Source organism: Limulus polyphemus, unplaced genomic scaffold (assembly GCF_000517525.1).
Source record: "Limulus polyphemus unplaced genomic scaffold, Limulus_polyphemus-2.1.2 Scaffold301, whole genome shotgun sequence".
Classification (NCBI taxonomy): Eukaryota; Metazoa; Arthropoda; class Merostomata; order Xiphosura; family Limulidae; genus Limulus; species Limulus polyphemus.
In genome coordinates this window covers 329,583-350,828 of record NW_013665911.1, presented here as the reverse complement: position 1 = coordinate 350,828, position 21,246 = coordinate 329,583, and the positions used below count along the sequence as shown (strand labels likewise).

The 21,246-nt window shown below is 33.4% G+C and overlaps 1 protein-coding gene and 1 long non-coding RNA gene across 6 annotated transcripts in view; one reads left to right on the top strand and one right to left on the bottom strand.

Annotated features, from left to right (window-relative positions):
- LOC106457186 (pre-B-cell leukemia transcription factor 1-like) overlaps positions 1-14,348 on the bottom strand; it is a 237,600-nt gene extending 223,252 nt beyond the window's left edge. The window contains exons 1-2 of one of the 2 annotated variants that reach the window (XM_022383028.1): positions 13,928-14,348; positions 13,678-13,751 (exon numbers count right to left, since the gene is read on the bottom strand). In XM_022383028.1, the coding sequence (XP_022238736.1) occupies positions 13,678-13,751; positions 13,928-14,157 (304 nt within the window). In that variant the 5' untranslated portion in view covers positions 14,158-14,348. The remainder of the gene's footprint in view (positions 1-13,677; positions 13,752-13,927) is intronic. The other variant, XM_022383027.1, reaches the window with a different exon arrangement.
- Positions 14,349-14,942: 594 nt separating this feature from the next.
- Positions 14,943-21,246, top strand: part of LOC106457190 — a 39,679-nt gene continuing 33,375 nt past the window's right edge. For 3 of the 4 annotated variants that reach the window (XR_002610099.1, XR_002610097.1, XR_002610098.1), the window contains exon 1: positions 14,943-15,107. This is a non-coding gene — a long non-coding RNA (uncharacterized LOC106457190). The remainder of the gene's footprint in view (positions 15,108-21,246) is intronic. The other variant, XR_001290684.2, reaches the window with a different exon arrangement.

Here is a 21,246-nt window from a genome sequence, read left to right as displayed (position 1 = left end):
TAGAATGTTGTTTCCTGAATGTAAATGTTATTATTTTCATCACGTAAACTGTCTGATATTGGTGGATGATAGACTAGGATTTTCATCACATAAAAGTTTCATTTCTTAATTTATTATTCCTAAAGTCGCACATTTCTTTTCCACTGTTATAAAGTTCTAGTTAATATTCTAAGTCAAAATTTACACTTTCATGGATAGCATGTTTTGATATCAAAACACAGCTAACGTCTCTTAAAAGTCGCTCGTTCCATTTCACTTGTTAAAAAATGTTGTTGTTTTTTCACTCTCTTTGTGAAAGTCTCTTTTACCGACCACCAACATTATGGATCAGCGTTTGTCATAACCGAATGTCGTATAAATCAGCTGAACTGATTATCTTCACATTGTATTTCGACCTCGTATACCAAGTCCATTTAACGTAACATATCGAAAGCCGGCTCCGCGAGGTTTCACTCAATGCGGTAAGAGCACTTTAGATGTTCAGTGTTTCCTTATCGAATGGTGGACGGACTTGAGAGGACCGAGGGGAGAAACGCTGACTACTTTGACCTGTGCCGGTGGGTCTAATGTGCTGAAATTTTCCAGAACTTTCACATACTTTGGCACAAGATCAGTTTTCTAATCATTTCTAAAAACGCCAACGTCAAATTCTAATAAAACAACTTAATTTTATGTCGGTTGTTTTCCTAACAAACATTGTTTGCTTAATTTCTTAAAATAAAACAAACAATCGGAAGGAACAAGCAATTAAAAATATTAAGCCTAAAATAATAACGAATCCAAATCTTGCGGTAATTAGCATCATTTTACAAAAATTAAATAACTTGAAAATTTGAAGTAGTTACAGATTTTTAAATAAATACGACCAAAGATTAGTTATTAAAATTCGAATGATCACAGTGTTACCAATACTGTTTTAGGCCTTATTTTCAAATTAAAATATGAGTCTTTGTTGTTTTTTTAATAGAATAAGAACTCGTCAATGCGAACCTTTTTTATTTTTGTTTGAAGTTAGGCACAATGGGCTATCTGTTCTCTGCCCACCACTGGTATTGAAACCCGGTTTCTAGCGTTGTAAATCTGCGGACATTCTTCTGTGCTACTGGGAGGGCAATGAGAACCTATGGTGCTGTGTTATGTGTATTTTAGACTCTTACAAAGAGTAAAGAAAAAACTTGATCAACATTAAAAATTTCATTTTCGTTCTAAAATAATGCTATTTGTATAACAGATATTAAAAAGTAACTATGGATATACTCAGTAAAAACATTGATAGTTTACTAAATTAGAATTTGATGACCACGGTCGTAAAATGCATTCTTATAGATACACACCAGCTGATGACGGTCGTGAAATATCTTCTTAGAATACACAACAGCTGACAACGATCGTGAAATAGTCTTCTTAGAATACACAACAGCTGACGACAATCGTGAAATATTTTCTTATAGATACACACCAGCTGATGACGGTTGTGAAATATCTTCTTAGAATACACAACAGCTGACGACAATCGTGAAATATTTTCTTATAGATACACAACAGCTGACGACAATCGTTAAATATTTTCTTATAGATACACACCAGCTGATAATGGTCGTGAAATATCTTCTTAGTATACACACCAGCTGACGACGATCGTGAAGTATCTTCTTAGAATACACACCAGCCAACGACGGTCGTAAAATATCTTTTTACAAATATAAATCAGCTGGACCACAGTCGTGAAAGGCATTATTGTAAATACACATCAGCTGGACCACAGTCGTGAAAGGCATTATTGTAAATACATATCAGCTGGACCACAGTCGTGAAAGGCATTATTGTAAATACACATCAGCTGGACCACAGTCGTGAAAAGCATTATTGTAAATACACATCAGCTGGACCACGTTTGTGAGATATATATATATATTTGTAAATACCATGGTCGTGAAATCTATTATTATAAATACACATCAACTGACCAGAATTGTGACATGCGTTATTGTATATACATATCAGCTGACCATGAAAGACATTATTAATCTTTGAACATTCTAAAGACCATGAAACACGGAAATTAGTCACTCTACCTACCAGTCAGAGCAGGTAAAAAGAAATGCTAAGCATTTGATCTTGACGTCATTCTGTCCCAAAACAATATCATTTTTCGAAGTACAATTATTAAATCTGACGTATACAACACACTAAAAGTCGTGTATTGCTCTTTCGCGCAAGCTATAAAATGGTTTGGTTTGTTTTGAATTTCGCGCAAAACTACTCCAGGACTATCTGCGCTAGCTGTCCTTAATTTAGCAGTGTAAAACTAGAGAAAATGCAGCTAGTCATCACCACTCACGACCAATTCTTGGGCTACTCTTTTACCAACAAATAGTAGGATTCACTGTCACATTATAACGCCCCCACGGCTGAAAGAGCGGAGCATATTCTGTGACGGGGATTCGAATCCGTGACCCGCAGATTGCGAGTCGAGCGCTCTAACCACCAGGCTCCCTATAAAATGAGCGTTATTTCTTAGCACGGTGACAGTTTCTGCAGCCACAATAATATGGATTACCAGGTCATTTACAAATATCACTAGACATGATCTTTACTGATATAACAGCTTATCAACACTCGTAGTACACCGGTAGGATCGCATAAAAAACCTGCACTTAAACGATTTCGGGTCTTTTCTGTTAAAACAAAGAGATAATCATATATAATTAATTAACACAATGTATCAAATGTTAAACGTACAGATAAAGTTTGTTTGTTTTTCAACAGGACGACTGAAATTTATAGATAATTACAGTGCTCGTCGCCTACAGCTTTTCTCGCCTCCATGTCTTTCATTTGAAGCGCCATCTTTAATGTTTAAAGATATTGTCATGCTTAAAATTTCAGTCAGAAAGAGACACTAAAGAAGATTTGCGCTCACCTGTTCTAAACAAACCTGCATCACTGACACTGATCGTTCCTCTATGCTTTTAACAATTAAATATAAAATGTTAAAAGTTATCGAAATTTGTTTAAACCATTTCAAGATATATTGACACTTACTCCATCGTTGATGGTCACAATTATATCTCAGAAAATATGTTGGTTATGGTGTGTGTTTATGAATAGTAATTTCGTGGCTTACCAATTAGATTACATAATACGGATCACGTAGACACTTGTTATGTGAATAACATAACAAAATTACCTTTACAGCTTAAAACAGTGTAATTACATGCAAATTTCTTTAGATTTTTACCGAATAAATTTGTTGAAATTATAATATCGTAAAAATTAGTTATATACAGTCACGCATAGATAGTAGAAATCAGGAAGTATTGTGAAAAATTACAGCTTCATGATTTAAATAATCAATTTGCTTTTACAAAACTACTTAAATGCGAGAAAACGGTTTGTTTGTTTGTTTTTGGATTTCGCGCAAAGCTGCACGAGGGCTATCTGCGCTAGTCGTCCCTAATTTAGCAGTGTAACACTAGAGAAAAGGCAGATAGTCATCACCACCCACCGCCAACTCTTGGGCTACTCTTTTACCAACGAATAGTGGGATTGGCCATCACATTATAACATCCCCACAGCTGAAAGATAGGACGGGGATTCGAACCCGCGACCCTCAGATTGCTAGTCGAGCGCCCTAACCACCTGGCTATGCCGGGCTGCGAGAAGACGGAGAATTAAACTATAAATCGATTATTTTAAAAGTAACAAACCCTTATTAAAGTTGCGTTATTTAGGCTGCATATATAACGCTAATGTTATATAGTTCACCAAAATTTGGGTTTAAATATTTATGTTATTTTTTTAAATATATAAAATACCGCATTCTATAAGACAAATACATACAGCACTTATTTTCTTTATATTTTAAGTACTATTACTTAATTAGGACAGACATTATTGTGTAACAGTAACCTACCACAGGTTCAGTGTACACATTTCAATATAAAAATCAGAAATTCTAATAGCTAATTGCTCCACGGAAAAAAGAACAAAATATTTCTTAAAGGTTACAGGAGATAAAACTTAACATCAAATATTGAAGACATATAAAATGTATTTAATTACTCTATATTACCCTATTTCAATAGGTAAAACTTAACATCAAATATTGAAGACATATAAAATGTATGTAATTAGTCTATATTACCCTATTTCAATAGGTAAAACTTAACATCAAATATTGAAGTCATATAAAATGCATGTAATTAGTCTATATTACCCTATTTCAATAGGTGAAACTTAACATCAAATATTGAAGACATAAAATATATGTAATTAATCTATATTACCCTATTTCAATAAGTGAAACTTAACATCAAATATTGAAGACATACAAAATGTATGTAATTAGTTTATACTACCCCATTTCAATAAGTAAAACTTAACAACAAATATTTAAGACATATAAAATGTATGTAATTAGTCTATATTACCCTATTTCAATAGGTAAAACTTAACATCAAATATTGAAGACATATAAAATGTTTGTAATTAATCTATATTACCCTATTTCAATAGTTGAAACTTAACATCAAATATTGAAGACATATAAAATGTATGTAATTAGTCTATATTACCCTATTTCAATAGGTAAAACTTAACATCAAATATTGAAAACATAAAATGTATGTAATTAGTTTATACTACTTTATTTCAATAAGTAAAACTTAACATCAGATATTGAAAGCACACAAAATGTCAGTAATCAGTCTATATAACCCTATTTCAATAAGTAAAACTTAACATCAGATATTGAAAACATACAAAATGTCAGTAATTAGTCTATATTACCTGGTTCAACAGGTAAAATTTAACATCAGATATTGAAAATACAAAAAATGACATTAATTAGTCTGTGTTACTCATTTTCACATCACAAACTGGTCCTTGATTTATTAATCTTTAAAAGTAGTATTACCAAAGCTACAAAAGTGTATTGTTATTCCTCAGGATAATTATTTGATAAACCAACATTGAAAACAGGCTATTGGTCATAGAAACACGGGCGTCATTATGATACTATTTCCTGGTTTACACTAGCGCTATCTTGTGTGTGTGTAAGAAATGTTAAACTTGCTATACTCTAAACTACCAGAACTTGCATGCTTATTATCGACTCTTTTTTTTTTCTTCTTAAACAGTAATTGGTTGGTGGACGGTTACTGATGGTTACCAAGGGACAAGCAAGGTAAGTGTTAGTTATTAAGATTTTCCACAGTTACAGTATGAAACTAGCTGTGCACCAGAGTACCTGAACTTGCTTATAATCTACACATCCTAACACTAATCGGTTGGTGTTCGGGTACTAACCTCGTACAGTGTAACGAACTGCTAGCTAAATGGCGGGAAAATGGAGTAATGGGTGTTGGCGTAGTTTACCTTACCAAGTAGATTTTTTCTTGCAATGAGACACAATTATTTGATTTTATTATTTCTTATGACTTTAATTATGTGTACAGAAAATACATTATGTGCTATCGTGTATTTAGATATATTATATACATTCCGATGAGTCAGAATGTTAGATCAAACAATATCAAACGATAATGTCTTACCAAAAAAAAAAAGTCCACTGAAGCTTGCTTGAACAACAGCGTTGCTCGAGTATCCGTGGACCCATTCAGAAATGTATCAGTTGTTCTTTAGTCTCAGGTTATCCAAGATAAGATTACTTAATGAATATTGAGCAAAAAAAAAGGAGAGAGAACAACTAAAGTATCGGTATGCATATATATTTTCAGTCGGAAAAATATACATGCAAGAGAGGTACATAAAATCACACGTACATGGGCGATTCTACACTCCTGATGTTTTGACACTTCAGAAATGTACAACAGGATGACCTTCTAAACTGCACACCAAATGTATAATAGGAAAATTGCCTGCATCTGCTGATGCAATCCCCCCCCCCCCTTTTTTTTCTTTTCTAACTGCTATAAGTTCTCATTCGTCGATCACCCCGGAAACTACCGGGCGAGACCACCGACCGAGGCCCCTCCTAAGTTTTTTGCCATTTGTCTCCTACGAGGTACAAATACCCATTTCGTATCAATGTTGATCCTTGGCTGTGTAACCGGAGCCGAACAGTCTTGCTTCGTGCCCCCCAACACTCAAGACTTCCGTGTCCATGGTCCAGCCGCACCATATGGGATCCTGTAGAGTTAATCTATTCTTTCTGATAGCGATTATTTCCAGACGGTCCAGTACAACCTGGTGAGATGTGAGGTTATACATTCCCAAGTTCGTGCCGTGTGTAAAAACGACATGAAGAAGTGCTAACTTTGCTAAGCATATGTTATTTTTCAAACTCTCTTGATTTGAAAATCCGCTATTGTCCGAAGTGGGTTGTATAACAATTAAATTACTCAGTGGCTTTGATAACAATCTCTTCGTCCGTTAATAAGAATGATATCTAGTGACTCCGAAAATTCAAATGTTTTAAACAAGACAAGAGAGTAATAATGGCTGGAGACGGCTTGAATGGGTAATGAAGAAAAACTTTAATATAAGTTTAACATAACAGCAAATGTACAACGTTTCGACAAGGTACATTTGATGTTATGTTAAACTTATATTAAAATTTTTCTTCATTAACCATTCAAGCCGTCTCCAGCCATTATTAGTCTCAAAGTGGGTTCCTCGTCATCGAATTTGAAGACAAGAGAGTGTTACTGTAGGCCAGAAATATTGCTGTGTGGCAAGGGGGAGGGGCTTCTAAAGCTGAATGAAAGCGTTTAAAAATTATTAACAAAACAATTACGTAACTATTAGGCCTAAATACACAGGGTGCAAAGTATCTACATACAAAGAAACCTTTTTCACAAAAAGCTTTTCAAACATCTTCACACCAGTGTTTGTATATATCAGCAATAAAAAGTTCACCAGTCGCATGAAAATACAGATATAAAAAGTTTACCACCAATTTTCGCCCACAAGCACAAGAATTACCTAGGTTCTTCTCTCACAGATAAAATAGTTAGCTAGCATCTTCTCCCACAAACATAAGTGTTATGTGGCATCTTTTTTTTCACAGATACAAGACCTAACATCCTCTTTCACACATACAATAATTAACTGGCATATTATATCACAGATATAAGAACTTGATAGCAAATATAACTATCTAGTATCTCTTCTCAGAGATTCGAGAATGCAAACAGAAGAAAAACATGTGATAAGAATCAGAAGCCTCGTTGAACTTACTGCAATATAACTATAGTATGGTAAAATAGCCTTTACTGCACATCTATCTCAGGAGGCTTGCACGTGAACAGAAACAGTTGTACAAGACCTGTTCATTCATCGACATTTAATTTTTAGTCCACCACCAGGGTAAGAGTAACGTTATTTGCATAACAACGTGTAAAATATCAGCAATATTAGATACAACTCTGAACTTATTGTACCCAATACGTGTTTTAAAAAATAATAAACTACTTCTTGTCAAAAATGATAGAACCTTGCCTACTTCGAGCCATGTTAATTTAATTCATTTTTTTAAGCTGACCCGTTTACATCAATCTAAACTGAAAATAATTTCTAAACACAATTAATTAATTTAGTCATCCAAGCTGAAAGATCTTGGGGAAATCACTAAGAGCATGGCCCATGTATCACGTGACCACAGTACGTACAGCACCATTATCTTTATCAAACACTCGTGGTACATAACCAGATATCGTGGGTGATTATTTACATTTCTTCATCCACATACAACGTACTAGAAGCTACATTAGTTAACCGTCAGGAGCACACAATTACCCTTGTTAATAATCGAAATACATTAAACTCAAATTTCTTGTTGTAATTATAGAGTCTAACAATTAAACTGCGTTTCGTCGTCTAACAAAGCGAGTCGTGTTACTTAAGAATATTTCCTAACAAATGTGTGTTAGTTCATTTACCGATAAGAAAAACGTCATTCGAAGTTAACCAAAGTCAATTAACACACAAACTGGGATATGAAGCCCACTCCCACGTTTTTGTGACGTCATCAAGTTATTAGCACCATACGTTTATCAGCAAAATCTCCATTGTTCATGCACATGTAGTACAAACAAACAAACAAAACGTATATAACCAGATCATTAGTCTTAGTATCACGAATGTCTACTTTGCTCTTAGAAGCGTAGTACAAGTAATGTATATTAATTTTCCGAAAAAGTGGAAATCAAGGATTTCGTCTCTAATATTATGGGTGTGGTTAAATCGTGTTACGATTTAAATATATATTTATCCACCCATTTCGTTGTAACACTTATATACCAATCGAACCCACATTTTTTCCCCAAGACACAGCTCTTTGGTTAAAACTACAAATGTGGAATATTAAAAATATATTTTAATTCAAATACCACTATTGAGTAGGCGACATGCCAGTGCCATCTGGTGGTATAAATTCTCATCCACCCACTCACGAAATCGAATCGACCACTCCAGATTCATCTAGCGTGATAACGTAACCTAATGAAGTCTTCAAACAGAAAAATGATAATAATATTTAACAAGAACGTCTGATTTTTCATGACATGTAACTAACGTCATTTATCATTGAACCTATAATGCACGTACGTATATTAGCAGTTTAAAAAAATGAGTTAGTATAATGTATACAGATTTCGTTTGTTGTTAAGCGCAAATCTATACACTCGGCTATCTATGCTGAGCCCATCACGGGATCGAAACCCGGTTTTTATCGTTGTAATTCCTCAGACTTACCACTGAGACACTGGGGGTATAATATTTGTTCTCACCAGGGATTTAACCTGGGCCATTCCGTGATGTATACAAAAATATCTCAAAACGCCACTGCTTAATCAGTAGTATTAAATCTTTTTATACATTATATGTTGTGAGCTGTACATAAATTAATATAATTCAAGCCAGTAACTCTATAAGTAATCCAACTTATGGTTATTATTCACAGTGGGCACAAGCTCGCAACACAGTCATCGCTTATTATCATATACTATGAACGTCTGTTGTTTTAACTTTTCGCGCCAAGCCACACAAAGGGTTATCTGCTGCTTATTGTCGTCCCTAATCTTGAAATGACAGAATAGATGTAAGGCAGCTAGTCAACAGTATCCACCGCCAACTCTTGTTTGAAGGAATAACGAGATGTGACCATCACTCTTAATTCACACCCACGGCCTCAAAATGCGAAGCGAATTTTTGCGGGCAGTAGGAAACATGAATAATAATAATAAAACTACACTGTTCGTCTTTGTAGCTAAATCAGCGTTAGTGATACCCATATTAACAATATGGAACGCGCATGTTCCAGAGTTAGCAAATCCAAACAGTCTGATAAACAGAAGATAAAATATTTGTTGACCGATAACTCAACTACAGCCCAAGCTTCATAAAACTTACTAAACAACATATTCACATACACAGACAATATGGAATTCGACTATTAGTTATAGAAACGCTGTTTCCAAGAAGAGAATACATACGGTAAAAAAACCCAATATATATGTTATATAAATATATATATATGTAAATCAGTGTACAAATCAAAAACAAAAATCGACCATACACATGCGAAATTATAAAATATCGTATCAGTTCAACAAATATTATAATTCTTATAAAAAAATATGCCCTTTCAGACTTCCAGTACAGTACGAACATATACATTTTGTTAAAGTTTAAATTTCCTTCATCAGGTGAGCGTATTTTGTATTTATGACAAAGTTACTAAGGCTATCTGTTGCCGTCCCTACTTTACCAGAAGGAAGACAATCAGTCACCGACAACCTGCAACCAACCATTCATGCTATGGAATTGACTATCACTTTTATAACGCACCTGTAGCTTAAAATACAGGGAATATTTTGTGGTATTGCACGGATTCGAACCCGGCTCGCTAGCTCCGAAACACAGAGTTATACCATAGATGGGTGGCCTGAGCCCCTCATATGAGTGGAAGATATATGTTTTTCCACACCTAGAAGAAACACCTGTAAAAAGTTTTGCCTCCAACAGTTGTATTATTCAATGATACATGCACTACTCCACAGAGTATCATTATTATTATAATTATTATTATTATTCGGATGAGTTACTTCAGTCCTACATCTAAATATCTAACTCACGGTAAGAGTTATTGTGCGCACCTTTTCAGATAATACAACATCCTGGCAATAAGAAACATGTCTACCTGTCTGTCTGTCTATATGTAGTTATTATAGGTGAAAATTTGCTACCTACAATTCCCATGGTACACATGTGAAAATAAAGTATAAAATTTCGCGCTTCTCAGAAAAAAAGAAAAGAAAAAAGGTTGGGTGAAAAATATAGCAAAGAAGTTGCGAAAGCGTCATCAACCATAAATTAAGAACTAAATTATTCTAGCACTATTGTGGCTCGATTTTTTTTTTCTTGCATACTTTGAAAAATAATATATAAATACAAAATACGATATTGTAAAAACGAAAAAAAAAAGGACAAAAAAAAGAACGTTTGAGACATGTAGAAAGTCGTTAAATATCACTAATCGGCTCTGTTTAAACGTTCTAAAATCACTGAGTAGCTTACAAACAGCAGCTGCTTGAGCATTAATTTTCCCCAGAAGAAACGGTTCTGTGTAGATCAAAAGAAAATGCAGAAGCGCGAAGAGTACTTTTAGTGAGTATTCTGCCTGAACCTCAAGAGTCACGCTGTCTCGAAGACTGGAATCTCTTATCTGTATTTACTGTCTATACAAATCTTTATAGCTTCTCACATAAATTGTTTTAAGTCACAATTAAAATTGGGGTGAGGACAAATCCGAAAACATTTTTGTACAATCACTTCCGGCAAAACCTTCTACCGAAAATATATTTTAGTCAAACTGGCACCATAAAGCTCAGCGTGTGTAACACATTCCCACTTCATAGAATACAACAGTTAGTCAACAGTGTTGTCTTAGAAAATGTGCTTAATCCAACAACAACAGAAGAAACTCGGTTAGGGTGAGAAAGTTACAGCAATGTCCATCTGTATTTAAAATATGTGTGTGTGTGTGTGTACAAATTAAAGCATGATAATAAGATAAGGGGCCCTTTATCCATTGTTAAATCTGCACAAATAAGTGAAATATGAATACGAATACCAAGTTTCATAAATGAAATAAACACGATTAACGATGAATATTTACATCGGAGATCTTGTAGAAATGCATGTTGTGACAATGAAAACATCATTACAGTAACATAATTATTTTTACACAAGAGACACGAGCATTTTGGCAGCTTAATGTTGTATAAAACCCTTATTGATATTCAAAGTAGAACTTAAGATTAAAGGTACAAAAACCTTCTAGACCACCCAATATCTCTCCAAACTAGGTCAGCTACTTGGTACATGGCCCATATTATGTTACTAACCTAACTTCCATAATTAGGGCTTGCCTCGGGAAAGACTGAACAGACGCAAGTATACCGTGTATTCAAATTCTCGGGTTGGAAGTTTATCACTTTCAAACGGGAGGACTGTCCTATCAGTCAACTATAGTCCAGTTTTTATGAACACGTTCCTCCCATTGCATAAGAACAGAAACATGTTTAGAATTGTTGGTAACTATAAACTCAAATATTAAGCCGTATAACGAAACGTTACTCGCAACTTTTTCTAATCATTGTTACTTTTTAATGAGTGATAGAAAAAAGAATGACCGTGTATAACCTTACTAGATGAAATTACCATCATTAATATTCCCGTGTCATATCGTCAACATTTTTAGCCCTGTAATTTCAAGACACGAAGGTAATTTACTACTTTAATTGAAATTAAACATAAATCAAAGTGGATGTTAGCAAAACTTAACACTGTTCGTGTAACGAATAGAAAAGTTTCTGGGATTTTCAGTCTTAAGCTCAACAACTAACGAAGTGTTGCGATTGCAAACAACCTCATAACCGCACATAAATAAATTTCCAACTAACCATAAACCATCCAGAAAAATACAAGAATCTAATGACTCAGTAAGTTTCTTTTGTGACATTAAAGCAACAAGAACAAAAAATTCCGGTAAAATAAAATATCAACATTAGTTATCTTTCACATTTTAAATGGTTTAACTTGTTCATCCATTTCTTTTAACTTATACAGAATATCCACACTTGATCTAAACTGTGTGTGTGTGACATGGATACGATTTTTCTCAAATTTGACCTAATAGTCACCAACCTACTAAGTAAATACTGTGTAAAATGAAAGAAAATAAATAGTGCAAAATAAAGATACTAGAACTCAGTTCAACCAGCAAGTACAACTTACATTTGCGTACGCGTGCCCTTACAAGACTGACAAAGTTTGTAAAATCGGCATCGAAAAGCATCACACAACAACAGTTTTGTCCATGTCAGTAACACTATTAATGTTCTTACAAAATAAACTGTGAAATGATCAACAATGTTTTACTGATAATATGTTTTTGTAACCCAGGAACAAGAAAATTTGAGGCGTTTCGTTTGTATTTCTCATTAAACTCGCTCACAAAGGTGAACTAATTATACACCTTAAGTACCATTGGAAATACAGCTTCAAAATTATTGATACTTGTTTGATTACAGCGCGAATACTGTCTGATTCGAAACTACATGCATGAGATGAAACTGTAAATTATATTTGTCTAAAAAATATATATTATTTATAACTACAGTTCAAACTTCGAATGGACATTGAATTGTAAGAAATACAATTATTTTATTTTTTGTAACAAAGCACGCCAATAACTGGTGACTAATTGATTATAGTCTACAATATTTCAATAATTACAAGTATACACAATCTAGAACAATTTTTTTTCAGCAGTGATTCGTAACAAATTCTTGTTACAGAAACATTTATTGCCGTTTTACAATTAAATACATAATTATTAACAAGAAAATTAAACCTTTCTGAAAATATCCACAGATACATATTGTAATAAATGTCTTAGCAGCTCTTATGAGTTTAATATTGATTACCCACAAAAGTACTATTAGTATTACGTTGATGCTCTTACTCGAAAGTTTACATTATCTTAATGTGAATATAGGTACATCGCAGGCATATACTACAGTAAAGATCGAAAAGTTATAAGCCTACAGACAATTCAGTTGAATGATCCAGAAAAAAACGTTTTTTATACTTAAAAAAATCTCAACTTTTCAGTTTTACATCGTTATCAGGGTTAAACACTTATACCTGAAAAATATTTAAGAAATATGATTTAACAAATTATCTGAAACTAATAAAAAAAACGATTGCTACTATCTACTGGTTTTGTTTTTCTTTATGGATAAAAAAGGGGGAAGAAATCCCTTTTTCCTCTCACTCTTAAATATACCAAAGTATCTCCAGCCTGATGTACGTTTTGTTTGAAAACATTTTAAATATCCCCTTTAATATTGAGCAACAAAACGCTACAGTAAGTTCTTTTGCTAACAAATTATCGCCACCACAGGCACGATGATACAGCTTTGCTATCATATGAACCGTTTTTTCGGCTATAAATATTTACAGATATTTTCTAATCTCAGAAAACTGGCGTTTATAACTTGGCCAAAATTCTGTTTAGTGGTGAGATAATGTATTAAATTAACCATTACTACCACCAGAATATGGAAACGTCCATATAGCCTGTACAAATTATAACCCTACGGCTAGTACTACTACAGTAGTAGAACGTCCTTCAATATCACTCACCTGTTTTCTCCTTGATCTCACAGAGAACACTGAAGAGGGCAGGCTTCATTCGATGACAATTTAGTGTATGTTTCCTGAAAGAATAAAGAAAAAATTATCTAATCTACCGCTAGAACTACCCATTTTAAAGTATCATGGTATTAAAGTAGGCTTAGCTAGCAGTACCACTAGCTTAACTATGCAAGGATAACCCATTGAGTACGGTTATTACGTTTGCTCTATCGGAAATTCTCCGGGAACTCTAGCCTACCTCGCTTGAGCTTCGTCGAGGCTTTGATCTGTTATATTCATTATCTGCTGAAGGATATCGGAAATGTCATGTTTTCTAGCTTCTTGGTCTGGGGCATGCTGTTGATTTGTAGGATCCACGCCATGTGGTTGTTGTGGCATGCCATAACCGTGTTGGGGTACAACATGACCCGCCATGCTGACCGAGTGATGCTGAGAAACTGGATGCATCATTCTTTGTTGATCGTCCATGCTTCAACACCACCCTCGCCAAACAGACACAACGGTGTGGCTGTCCGTCTAGCGAAGGCCACACTCTGTCTCCAGCCTTAACGCCTCACCACAGCACACGCGCACGACCATCCATAAAACTACGAGTAGTACACACGTTATAGTAAACCAACTGTAATTGAGTGTTTTGATTGAAATACCTTTGACGGACAGCAAGAAGCTTCAAGGGTGGGTTGAACGATAATGCCAGTCATACCACTTCGCCATAAAAGATGAGCGTTTTCTGTGATGAGGGCTACGTCAGTGAAAAATATTGGCCAATCAGAATCAGGCATCAGAGTCACATTTCAACCTTGGACGGCTGTCAATCACTGTTCATTCCATAAGAAAGCCTATAACTTAGCTCCTCCTGCTAAGTGTGATTGATGACAAGCGGAACTTCCGGCTTTTATGAAACTGAGCATGCGCCTTTCTTTCTTTCTTTTTTCCAAAATGAGGCATGCTCATAGAAATAACGAAAATTAGATTTATACATATCTACACTAAATAGTCTCTGTTTGAAAACCTGATCAAACGAAAGACTACACCGAATAAAAGAAAAATAGTTAACAAATGTATGCCATTATCATTAGTTTTGTAACCATTTATGAACCTCATATGTGTTTAAAGTATTATTTAATTTATTATTCAAACCTCAATTTAACTCTAAAATACACAATCTTTCAATAAGCAATTCATATTCCTTTTTAACGCGTCGATTTATCTTTTTTTCCCCTTCATTGTCGCAAATAGCAGTTCCACGTATTAGCTATATCAGGACCAAAATGGCAGGAAAATTTGTAAACCTGTGTTGATTTTATTAACCAATACCAATGGGCTTGCTTGAAAATTGTAATTGACGTTGAACTTGTAATGTTGTAGATTCAGTTTACACTTATAGTTTGTTGACTACAGTTTCTCAAAGTATTTGGGTATGCTTGGTTTTCATTGATATATCATGATAAGTGCACAATTTTAATCTACTTTTATAAAACTTACTGGTTAGTACTACTAATACTAGTCTTAAGATCAAACTTCGAATAAACCGTTAAATGTAAACATGACAACACGTATCACTATTTCTATTAGTATTAGTGTACTCATGTTAAACTTTAAACTAAGAGTTGAAATCAAACTGTGTAATGTAATGAAACTTTAAAGTTATTATTACTTATAAAGTATTATAACTTAATAAATGTAGAATTTTTTACCTAACTTTGGCGTGATTAGGCTGCTTTAACTGAGTTTAAGTTGCTGCAGTTTAGGGTAAATACCAATTACTAATGCCTCTATGCCGTACTCCGTTTTACTCGTGTTTTTTCATAATATTTCTTTCAAAATTTCTGTTATTAAACTAAAAGAGACGGGAAATTGAAAAACATCTTGCTATCGCTTTTTCACATAATGATATCACAAAGTTTGCTTTATACTGTAGTTTTCATTGAATGGTGAAGATATTTTATAACTTAATTTATTAAGAATAACTCAATAAGATACTTAGATAGGCTAAGATCTATAAGTATAACTTGTAAATTTAACGTTAGTATACACTATACAGTAATTAAAAAAAAAATCCAGTCATGCATAAGCCTACATTCTTTTATTAGTAAAAGTTTAATATTAATAATAGTGTGGTTTAGTAGCAAGGAAGCACAGCAAGTTGTTTCTGACTGGACTTATACGTTATTAGTATTGCTTGTAAAGCTGAAAGACCTGGCATAGTGCTTTAAAAAAGTGAATAATTTATATTATGTAGTACAATTTCAGTACAGACCAATATTTGCGAATTTTGTGACAAAAGAAAAATAGTGCAATACAAAAAACAGTGCTTCCCAACAGTGAAGCCTGTAGGTTCAAAAACAGATTCTGACTGCTCTTGTAGTGGGAAAGAAAACTCTTCATTTTTATTTTTTACAAATGTAACATAACAGATAACTATAAACATTTGTATTTAAATAGTTTTTAATATATGAAACAAATTTTAGACTGCTTAAAATGTAATTTAAAATTCTAACTCTTGCTTTGTTCTGCATATATTATCTCCAATACTTAATGGGTGGAAGCTACCCACTGTTTTTGAACTTTGGCATTTACAACCAATATCTGTGTCAATACATAGCCATTATCAATCTGTAAGGACACTATATATTTAAAAAATGTGCACTAAGTACACTAGTTTTCAACAACCCAGGGAACTCTTAGATTCATTTGTTAATATTTTACAACTTGAATCATTGCATTATTATTGAAATTTATTGAGATACAATCCTCCACATGATGTTTGATTTGAATTGACTGGATTGTATTATATACCAGCTATAAAATATATGTCACTGTGGTTTTTCTTACTTACAAAAATTAGAATGCATTGTTTCTTTAGTTGTTAACAAGGTTTGGCCAGCTCAGGAGATTTAATGTAATAAAAAATAATAAGACTAGATATATTGAATATTGTAACCAACACTGTTAATGAGAGTAACATAAAGAAAGAATAGAGATTGTTTGTTTCTCTCATAAAAAAAGGTAATTTCCACAATCCAAGTTCACTTTTTATGTCTTTCAATATTAAGATACATTTTCCAAATTCTTGCTCGCTCTCTTAGACTAGTTGGGGCCAACTGAGGTAAATAAATGTTCACAACAGTAGCAGGCTTACCAAAGGTATTTAACGATTAGAAAATGTGAATAAGTTACTGCTTAAGGGGGTATCTAAATGATAATCAATGAGGTAAATAATAAATAACAAAAGATCTCAAAATAGAAAAATGAGGGACTAGTTGCCCTACTAGTAATATCTTTTCAGTCAAAATATTTCATCTGTTTTTGTTTGTTACCATAAACTCTGTACTCTGCTCAACCAATTCGTGGATTACTTCCAGAGTAATTCAGTATCAAAACACATATATATGTCACTGAATAGCTATAGATCCTCTGAAATAAAATAAATGTTTATCAGTATTAGCACTGCCAATCACTTCTATTTCCTTTATTGAAGCTAACATACTATAATAAAAGAGATGTTCCTATTCTTATCCTTATTCTTAACATTTCAAAAAGAAATGTTTTGGAAAACTATTTGAGAGTAAAATATAAGTACTGATCCTTACAAAATTTGTTCTAAAAATCTTGAAGAAGCAAAGTAGAAAGAGAACAGAAACATTTTTTTTTTCAAAAGTTGCTTTATGTAGAGGAAATTCCTGTTTGAAAAATTGTCAGTGTTATCCCTATTTTAAAATGCCCCCCCCCCCATCCCAGTGGCTTTGTGGTAAATCTGAATAATGCTAAAAACCAAATTTTGATGTTCATGGTGGGTACAGATAGACCATTTTGTAGCTTTGTGCTTTAACAAAAAACAGTCTTAAAGTGGTGGATGTTGAGTGAGAACTTAACAAATTCTGAAGTGTTGGAATCTTTTTTTTTTGTGATCACATAAAAAGTAGAATTATGGAATAAGAAGTCAGAGTAAGTGTTTATGAAACAGATAATTTTTAGTAACATTGAATATTCTATATTAGTTTTTAGACAATGAAGAAAGAGCTTTGTCTTGATGTAAAACAAAGGCATGTCTAGCAACGGAAAAACCAAAAAGCATTTGTTTAGAATATTGTAAAACAATTAAAACTAAGTGTAAGCAGTATTCATTAAACACTTGACCTACATGTACATGTCCTGTGACTGTGATGGAGTGAATTCAACAAAAATATTCAGTAAGACACAATGTCTTTTCATGCTGCTTCTCCTTCGACTTCTGTCATTACAGTAGCAACTAAATCATTTCAGAACAGATATGATATGCCTATTGAATTTCATAATGAATCTTATAGTATAAGTGAAGAAAATGAAAGTATTTCATCATTTTCTATTTCAAATAATCCGTAAAGTGTTGGAAGCCTGCATTAAGTTGATACTATTTGATTCATGAGTAGAATGTTGCCCACTATTTGGTTCATGTGTAGAATGTTGCCTGATCAGAAGAGAGAATATGATTAGTTGTTTGCTTATATTACTTATGCAAAGAAACACCTTTTTCATGTTCAAAATGCTAATGCCCAAGTCATTTTTCATAAGCTTTCCCAATTACCAACCTTCCAAAAGTGAAGTACTAACCATGGATTTAGAGATATTTGATATTTCTAACTACTTGTAAAGTACATTGACCTTTCACAGAATACAAAGCCATCAGCCCTTGGTCCTTACAAGCTGAGCCCTTTTGCATTTTTCTTCACACCATGTGTAGACTAGTGACATAACCTTCTGTTGGCACACTGATGTAACTGAAGATCATAATTTTATTACTGTTTGTCAGAAAAACACTTTTTAAGTGCTCAAAAAATCTTGTACATAAATAAATGAAAGAATGTATTTTTGAAACTTTTTGATATTTAATAGAACTGGATGATTATAGTGGTTGCATATGAGTAGCAATTACATCAAAATAGTTGATTAATCAGAATTACAATTAAATCAATTAATGTTATGACAATAATCAACTAATCAAAAACTAATGTATTTCCAGTTATTGTTTTTGATTGTTCCAGCTATCTATCCACCGAGATGGACCGATAGTTCCAAGGTTGTCCCAAAACATTATGTTATGTTATTATTTTCAATTAATTTTTGGTTGCTCAGCTGAATAGATTAGTGTTACAACTCATGGAATTAATCAACTAAATGAAATTTGTTTCGATTGTTGCTATTTTTTATTAGATGAATATAATTGATTAGCACAATCCAAGAATTGTCTCTGATTTGTATTATAGCGCAAATGTTTTAAATTTTTTGTAGATAATGCAGTTTTTTTATCTTGAATCTTCTTGACTTGTATTAAAGACCTGCCATTCCAAATATTTTTTTAAACTTTAGTTACTTATTTCATGGTTTATAACACTAAAGGCTTTTTTTCTTATATCTCTTGTTGTGTGAGGGGCAAATACTTTTTCAAATATCGTATCTTCTTTTTAATGAGTTTGACCATTCAAAATAGTCTTGGATTGCTAATTATACAAGGTTTGAGCAGTCAATTGATTCATACAGTGTTCAGAGGCTTCAAAGGAAACTGGTTCTTGAACAGTAATAATTTTGAAACATGGATATTTAAAATGCCTTTTTTCATTGCAGCATTTTTATGTATGTAACTGGCTAAGGGATTTATTGATTTCTGACAGTTAAAATCATAATAATTTAAATTGATGAGATATGAGTTAGTTTTTGATGGGAAAAAAAAACAATATCTGAAAATTAGAATAAATATCCTCTCTGTTGCCTATTGTGCCAAACTAAAATAGGTACTCTTCTAACCAGTATAAGTTTATAAAAAGATTACTAAGCTGTATATTTCTTTTTAACTACACTCATTGGCCACATGATTAAAATATATATATTGTAAATTGCTAATGGAGAAGAAGAAAGTCTTTCTAATAACACATATATATAGGTTTGACTATGAAGTATTTTCAATAATTGTAATTGAACTGTATGTACTAATCAACTTGAAAAATACTGCAAGCAATGTCTTAAACTTATAACCAAAAATATATTTTAAAGTAATATGTAACACTTAGTAAAGCTATAGTACATCACACATTATAAACTTTTGATATATCGTTATTTTTTAAAGCATGTAGTATTATCAGATATATCACTTAGTACTTTAAAGATATGAATACATTTATGTGTGATTTGGTGTGAACCTAAGCCTAATTTTCTAATTTTCGCCTTGTAGTAGTCAACACAGAACCTTATGGATTCATCCTTTTTCTTCATAAGTACAGTAGGTGATTCCCATGGACTAGCACTTGATTTTATCACTCCTTGTTCTGTCATGGCTTCTATCACTTTGAAAGTCTCAAACTGATTTGCAAGTGAGAGTCATCTGTCTAGTTGTCATATTGGGCTTGCAATATTTATTTATTTGTTTGGCCTAAGCCATGATGTCCACTGGAGATGGTACCTTGATGTTACATGAACAATTTATGTAATCTCTGATATTAATCAGCTGTAAAACCTTTACAGCTTCAGTCATACAGCTCTTGTAAGTGAGGTAGTAAGCTGGCCTTATGTAAATATTGGACATTGGACTTCCTTTATGTTTCATTAAAGGTTCAGTCATGATTTGACTCACATTTTATGTTTTTGTTTATGGCCATATAGATGCCATCTTTATTATTTACATCTACAACAGTTCTATCAACCATTAATCCATCAGGATGCACTGGAGTGCTTGGTTCTATTGCAGCCTGGACACTATGAGTAAATTTATTTTTAAAACGTCCTGGTGTAATAATTGTCATGTGGTGCACGTGGACCACCTGGCTATAGATTGTTAAGGTATTTGAAGCTAGCCTAACCAATGTGTACTTTTCCTTGATGCTAGTTATCCACACATCATGAAGCCTAGAGATATTTCCTACAGTTAGGGTAATTTCTAGTTTTCTTCTTGCTCAACCATATGTTCACTTGCTTTTATGCATCACTCCCTCTTCTTCTTTCACATCTAGAGGTAGTTCCCACCAATGTTGATAGATATACTGCAATGTCTTCAATCAATACTCATAGACTCATTTCTTTAAACAGTGAATTTCTTATCTCATTTGAGTCAGATGTGGTATTCTCAGTTGAACGTTGCCTCATAATTCCAGCTAATTCTCATTTCCTGATGCCTGGGTTAACCCTTTGTTGTTCTTTCAATCTCTTTGGGCTTGAATACTCATCCTTGGAATATTGTCCCCATGGTTTCTTCAGAACTGTTGATTCTCCACAGTCTCAGCTGTAATGGCTAGTTTTCACACATCTCTAACAGTTCCCTCTTTTTGGTGTTCTTTGGGAGGACCTCTTATTCCCTTCAAGCTTTTGTCTGCAGTTCCTGGCTATATGACTTTTCAAGTTACGCTTGAAACATCTGTTATCTTGTGGTTTACTTCCTACAATCTGTGTAAGTAGTTGGCTAACTACTCCATGGTGGGGTAAATAGAAAGGTTTGTAATGATTAATATCTATTGTAAACACTGAATTGAGATGTGTGTGTGTGTGTGGTGGGGGGTGGGGGGGGTTGGTTAGACGAAGAGTGGCTAG